General features: G+C 52.8%; 1 protein-coding gene across 1 annotated transcript in view; it reads right to left on the bottom strand.

The window, feature by feature from the left end:
• Window positions 1-2354, bottom strand: part of LOC101290595 (cytokinin dehydrogenase 2) — a 3978-nt gene extending 1624 nt beyond the window's left edge. The window contains exons 1-2 of the mRNA XM_044497169.1: window positions 1638-2354; window positions 1122-1543 (exon numbers count right to left, since the gene is read on the bottom strand). Coding sequence (XP_044353104.1) covers window positions 1122-1543; window positions 1638-2283 — 1068 coding nt within the window. The 5' untranslated portion in view covers window positions 2284-2354. The remainder of the gene's footprint in view (window positions 1-1121; window positions 1544-1637) is intronic.
• Between the last annotated feature and the right edge of the window lie 4895 nt (window positions 2355-7249).

The raw sequence follows: 7249 nt of genomic DNA, 5'->3' as shown, positions 1-7249 counted from the left end.
TGCCGTCCCTCTAACCTCGGGCACGATCCATTTTTTCCAGCGAACTGCACCCGCAACTCCCAACACCCCTAATATCATGGTGCATCCTCCCACCCTAAGATAGATCATGGGGTAGGTTCTCCGGTGAGGGGCGGCTGCCTCCTTCCTACCAAAATCGACTGGCCCTAATTCTATTTTCAGTCGACTTGCATTTAGCTATTGTGAAGAAATTTCTCCGTAGCGCATGATTAGGTCATTCCACCACAAATATAAGAAAATGCCAAATATGTCAGAGGGCAAGTTGGCATAGATATTTGGCATAGATTTGGTCAAAATCTTAGTTGAGAGACTTAAAGCCTTGATCCAACACAAAAAATGGGTGGATGTACATTGTAGATATTTTTGTAATTATTGTTTCAAGAAGTCCAAATTTTTGTAGCAAACCATTTTTGTATAACTGTAATCTCGATGTTGTACTCCCTCCGTTTCTTTTTACTCCGCATATAAGATTTGGTCAAAGTCAAACTACACAAAGTTTGACCAAATTTATAAAAAAAATATGAACATCTACAATACTAAAACTATATAGTATGAAAATACGTTTCATGGTGCATCTGATAATATTGATTTCATATTGTGAATGTTTATATTTTTTAATATAAAGTTAGTCAAACTCTACAAAGCTTGACTTTGACCAAACCTTATATGCGGACTAAAAAACGGAGGGAGTATAATTTAATTAGTGTATTCGTAATTAATATCGGTAGCAAAAAGTGGTTGGACGTCCTGGTTTACTCTCTCCCAGGCAGCAACATTTTCTATGTTCACTTTCCCCTATAAGCTAATAGTTCACTTATGCCTAAACTGGGATTACTGCTGATGGGGCCGGGTTAGATTTGCGACAGGGACGGGTCCATTCCAGGGGCAGACAAAGCTAGACCAACTACGTACGACGACGTCGATGGTGCAATGGATTTGCATGCACGGTTGGAGCCATGCGCGTCAGCTCAGGCGGCCAAAAAGTCACCATCGACCTCACTTGGCGGGTCCCCGTCTAGCTCTGGCTAGCTACACGACACGACGGACGCACGGATGGAGCCTACGCGCGCACCCACACCGACAAAAGATCACGCAAGTTTTACCTTGTCGACGTCAGACTCGCCGGCGAGAGCAGCGCCGCCGTAGTACAGCGCTCCCTCGAGGCAGTAAAGGACGCCGCCCGCCTCCTCGGCGAGCGCGGCGATGCGCGCCGCGTCGGCTTCCGAGAAGAACGACGAGCGCCAGCTCCCGACCTGGCCCTGGTCCGCGAGCACCACCGAGCCCTCGACGTAGTCCATGAGCCCGGACACAGCGGTGCCGAGGTCGACGCCGATGAGCCGCTCCTGGTCGCCCGTGAGCGGCGCGGCCCCCGTGTAGAAGAGCCGCACCCAGCGCGCCCTCGCCGGCGCCTGGATCAGCGGGATGCGCGCCCGCGTTATGACGCCGAACTGCCCCAGCCCGCCCAGCACGGCGTCGAACAGGTCCGCGTGCTTCTCCTTTGAGCATGTGACAATCTCCCCGAGCCCTACATATTAATTCGCAACCATTAGTACGTGAACGTTGGCATAAAGAACCAACCGTGTTCATCTAGTGCACTCGTGCACGGCGCACATACGTACCGGTGATCACGTCGAGTTCTTGCACGTTGGATATCTGGGGGCCGTGGCGGAAGGCCTGGCCGCTGATGCCCGCGTTGGAGAGCGTGCCGCCGACGGTGAGATGGAGGTAGTCGGTCCACGTCCTCGGGGTGAGGCCGTGCGCCAGGGCGGCACGCAGCACGTCCACCCACAGCTGCTCGCCGCCGGCATCGACGTAGCGGCCGTCGACCGAGACGGAGAGGCGGGTGGCAGACCCGCTGGCGTGGCACCCGAGCGACAGCATGTCCACGACGACGCCGCGGGGTGCGGACGCCTGGCCTCGGGTCGAGTGGCCGCAGCCCCGGGCAGACACGGGGAACGGGGAGGTGTGCGTGCACGAGGCGCGCAGCAGCGAGGCGATGTCCTCGGGGCACGACGGGTAGAGCACGGCCGCCGGCGGTGGCTGGGCGTCCGACACGTTGCCGAAGTCGGCGGACGCCCGCCCGGTGGCCTCGGCATCGTAACGGATCAGCGCACGGACCCCGAGGTGGCGGAGCTCATAGAGTACGGAGGAGGCGGGCATCCATGCGCCCGAGTAGGCCGAGGTGGCGGGGCTCGTCGTTGTCTTGAGGAGGCAGCTGAGCACGAACAGAGCGGCTATCAGTGTCATTTCTCGCGCTTTGTTCATGACGACCTTCTGTGTCTTGCCTTGAGTAACGATGGATCTCTATGGGTTTCGTGACTCTTTTCAAGAGGAGAGTTGGGCATAAATAAGGGCACCATGTATACAGGTAGAATATGTACACTGAAGAGTACATGTCTACATGTGCAGTGAGTAGCTGAGTAGTGCACGAATAGTGAGACACAGAGATCTTGCAATCTGTAGGTGAAAGAATAGGTGTCCTACGAGAAGCTACAGCTAGCCACTGAAAGCGGCGGCTCAGTTGCATTGCATGTAACAGCGCTGCATGTTTTCCGTTTTCTTTCTGATGGTCTCACCTCTCACGCCTAAAAATGTACGTACGTGTACGTGTGGCCAGCAAAACACACATGCATGTGTACAAACCAGTACAATGTACAAACCGCTACGGAGACGCGAAAGCTGCATGTGGCGCAATATACCTGACGAGGAAAGCTCGGGCATCACGACGACGCCGAGAGAGCAACATAATACCAAGGCGAACTTCACCGCGCGACCTTATCCTGTCCGGCCCCGTTAGTTTGGAATAAAATAGACAAACGAGGCGGCCTAGCGCGTGACGGCTCGGATCCATCTGGTTCGTTTTGTGTCCGGGCCGACCCATTTCGAGCGCAAACTTACGTCGGGTTTGGGTCGCGACGGACACCAAACGAACGCGCGCCTCGTCCGCGCCGGGGCCGCGTGGCAGGCGGCCACCTACCTCCCACCCGCCCACATCAATGCGCACGCGCGGGCGGCCTCGCCTGTCATCCGCCCAGGCGAGGGGTCGCGGTCCTTCTTAAATGGGAACCGTGGACCGGTCGTTGTCCACACTGTCCCACGCCATCCCGCGGCCTCCTCGAAATCCGACAGCCGAAAGAACTCGCTGGCCGGCCGCCTGCAGCCATGGGGCTATGGAACTACGGCCGCAAAGGCAAGCACGACCGCGAGGCTGGTTCCTCGTCGGGACGCCGCCGCGGCTCGGTGAAGAAGGAAGAGCCCGCGTCGCCATCGCCACCACGTCGGGCCCCCGCGCCGCCCGCGTTCTCCATCATGCCCACGGCCGCCGGCGAGCGCGACCGGCACTACATCGAGGCGGCCGTCTGCCGCCGTTATTGGGAGACGAGGACGCCGCTGCCCTGGAGCGACGTCCACCTCCCCAATAACTGGCACCTGTCGGCCGACCGTGTGCCGATCCCGCCCGTCCCGCAGAGCGGCCGTGCGCGCCGCCAGGAGATCCAACGCCGCCGTCGCCTCCTCCCGGACGACCTCTACTACGACGAGAGGTACGCCCCGACTCGCCATTGTGGGACACTTGGCTCCGGGATGAGCACGACGTGCGGCGGGCGTCGTTCTTCGCCGGCACGTCGACGGGGCCGCGGCGGCCACGTGAGCCCCGAGCGGCTCCCTAGGCGCGCGGGCGTACGCGGGTGCGTGCCCTGACGCCCACGCCGTCGCCATCTCCATCGCCACCCCACCTCCTCGCATGACGGCGGAGGAGGAGGCCCGGCTCATGGCGAGTGTGCTGGAGGACTCCATGCACACGCACGACGAGCGCCAATGGGAGGGCCTCGAGGAGATGACGACCCTCTCCGCGGCCGGCGACGTCGCCATCCCCGAGCTGGAGATGGTGCCGAAGGAGGAGGTGGTGGAGGAGCCGCCGGTGGCCGCGTTCCACCATGACCTGGTGGGTCAGGGGTGGAGCTGGTCGTGCTCCGCTGAGCAGATGGCGGCCGCCCTGGGGGCCGTGAACTGGTGCCCCACGCCGCCGCGGTCGCTGGAGCGGGAGGCCTCGCCTCGGGAGGAGGTGGTGCAGGCACCGGCCACCTTCCAGCCCGCCGCTCCCGTGCACCACGGACCGCCGGCCCACCTGTGGACGCCGCCAGACTACGTCAACCTTGTCAGCGACGACGACGACACCGGCGGTCAGTGAAGACGGTGACGGCCACGGCATCGACGGGCGCGGCAGGAGCGCGCGGTAGGCGTTTTTTATTTTGGTTTTAAGTTAATTATGAAACTGGGCCGTTTAAGTGGACTGAGAAACCGGGCTGTTTTGTGGCCGTAACCCTATATATGTTTTATGTTTTTTTAACTGCGTTTATTTACTTTTTTAATCATTTCATTTAAGTTTTTATATTTTTTTATTCACGTCCACCCTGGACAGGTTTAGGGGTGCGGCCGTGCGTTGAGCGCACCCACGACCCATCGAACAAACGCGGACATGGACGAACCCATTACCGCCCAAAAAAATAAAATCCGGCCAAATCGGACGTCCGTTTGGGATCGCGTGATGGAGTTGGCCTAAACATCATGCATGATGAGGGCAGTGGTACGACAAGCATGCGTGCGGTTGGGAGCTTGGGTTTGGCTGATGCATGCACCGATCATACGCACTTCACGACACAATTGCATTAATGTGTAAACCGTACCCACAACAACTTCCGTGTAGGCATGTACTAGAGTGAAAAACGTTTTACATTATAAGACGGAGAAAGTAGAATCCTATAAATAATATGAGCGACCTCTCAAGAGGCGGTGAACAAGGCAGTTGTGGACGGATCAAATTAAGCAGGCGGGGAGAACCATTCTCGCTCATGTTGTTTCATCGATAAATCGCTGTAAATACACTTTGGATCCGTTCTAGCGGATTTGGTTTAGCAGAACTGTTTTAGGACTTGAATGTGTTTCTTAGCTTTTCACATGGTCTTTGCTGTAAAAGTGAACTAAATGTTCTAGATCCCAATGTTTCATTTCTAGTCATTTTACTTGGCTACTTCTTTCGCCCGGAATTAGTCAAAAGGATGTAACTAGCAGGAGTATAATATAATCTACATATTAGTCTAGAAAATAGACTAACATGGAACCATCCGTATGATTGCGTTTTTCACAAATCATACTCCTAATTTCTTGCAAGTTATCTACTGGGCTACTGCAGCATGTGGACATAGGACACGCGGTCGCTTATGGCATGTGGTTCTAGCTAGCTGGAAATGGTTGGGTAGGGTTTATTCAATCAGTTTGGCTGGTGAGCCATTCGTAGATTACGTGGATGAGTTATGTAATCTTGGGTCTGACCTATTGTGATTGTGTTCTTTTCTTATATGCATTATTGTCTAGTACTCGAAGACTTGACATCATTCATGTTTAATCAAATGGATGTGCGTATATCCTACGATGCAGAGGCCGAGGCACTCCTCTTTTTGAAAAAAAAGAAAATAAAAGTCTACAAGAAATAGACCCATTGGAGTCCCTAGTTCGCCTAGCTTCGTCCTCAGATATTCTCAAGCCCACAGGAGCAAGTAAACTAGGTTTAAGATCTCGCAATCATGTTTAACTGTATGATCAATACTGATTCTTTGAGAGAAGTATACACCCCGTGGGGCTTACACATGGTCTAACAATCCAAACAACCCCACCTTGGAGAAGTTAGATAGGATCCTGATTAGTGATGCTTGGGAGAGTGTGTTTCCTCTTACTGCTATTAAGAAATTTGTTAGAGTTGTGTCTGATGAAAATCGTTTGACTATGGTCTGTGGACACTGGAGAGAGTGTGAAAGTCAGAAGCAAATACTTTTTTTCACGAATACGCAAGTTGCGTATCTTTTCATTGATAGAAGGGGAATAAAAGCATGAGGTTACAACACTTACAAGGCCATGTACGCACAAGGCATGGTGTACAAGCATGTGAGTAAACTAGAACAAGGGGTTTGCTCAGCCCTAAACGCCTAAACTAGCGACTACGCGCCGTGGATGATGTTGTGTAGCCCTTTGGCGCCCACCTTGGCCCATAGTCACGCCTCGTCCTTGATGTTGTTGGTGATGAGGGTGAGCGAAGGAGTAGCTCCATCGAAGACGCATGCATTGCGGTCTTTCCAGAGCCACCACACCATGAGGATGATGAGGGGGGATAGACCTTTGCGCATGGGGGCCGGCGTTAGGTCAAGGCAGGAACTCCACCAGGCTTGGAGGGGGTTGTCGGCGTCGGGTAGGTGAAGGAAATATGCCCTAGAGGCAATTATAAAGTTGTTATTTATATTTCCTTATATCATCATAAATGTTTATTATTCATGCTAGAATTGTATTAACCGGAAACTTAGTACATGTGTGAATATATAGACAAACTAAGTGTCACCAGTATGCCTCTACTTGACTAGCTCGTTGAATCAACGATGGTTAAGTTTCCTAGCCATAGACATGAGTTGTCATTTGATTAACGGGATCACATCATTAGAGAATGATGTGATTGACTTGACCCATTCCGTTAGCTTAGCATTTGATCGTTTAGTATATTGCTATTGCTTTCTTCATGACTTATACATGTTCCTATGACTATGAGATTATGCAACTCCCAAATACCGGAGGAATACTGTGTGCTACCAAATGTCACAATGTAACTGGGTGATTATAAAGGTGCTCTATAGGTGTCTTCGATGGTACTTGTTGGGTTGGCATAGATCGAGATTAGAATTTGTCACTCCGATTGTCGGAGAGGTATCTCTGGGCCCTCTCGATAATGCACATCACTATAAGCCTTGCAAGCAATGTAACTAATGAGTTAGTTGCGGGATGATGCATTACGGAACGAGTAAAGAGACTTGCTGGTAACGAGATTGAACTAGGTATTGAGATACCAACGATCGAATCTCGGGCAAGTAACATGCCGATGACAAAGGGAACAACGTATGTTGTTATGCGGTTTGACCGATAAAGATCTTTGTAGAATATGTAGGAGCCAATATGAGCATCCAGGTTCCGCTATTGGTTATTGACCGGAGACGAGTCTCGGTCAAGTCTACATAGTTCTCGAACCCGTAGGGTCCGCACGCTTAACGTTCAGTGACGATCGGTAATATGAGTTTATGTGTTTTGATGTACCGAAGGTAGTTCGGAGTCCCGGATATGATCACGGACATGACGAGGAGTCTCGAAATGGTCGAGACATAAAGATCGATATATTGGATGACTATGTTTGGAC

The sequence above is a fragment of the Triticum aestivum genome, chromosome 3D (genome assembly GCF_018294505.1).
Source record: "Triticum aestivum cultivar Chinese Spring chromosome 3D, IWGSC CS RefSeq v2.1, whole genome shotgun sequence".
NCBI classification, from domain to species: Eukaryota; Viridiplantae; Streptophyta; class Magnoliopsida; order Poales; family Poaceae; genus Triticum; species Triticum aestivum.
This window is presented reverse-complemented; position numbering and strand designations above follow the sequence as displayed.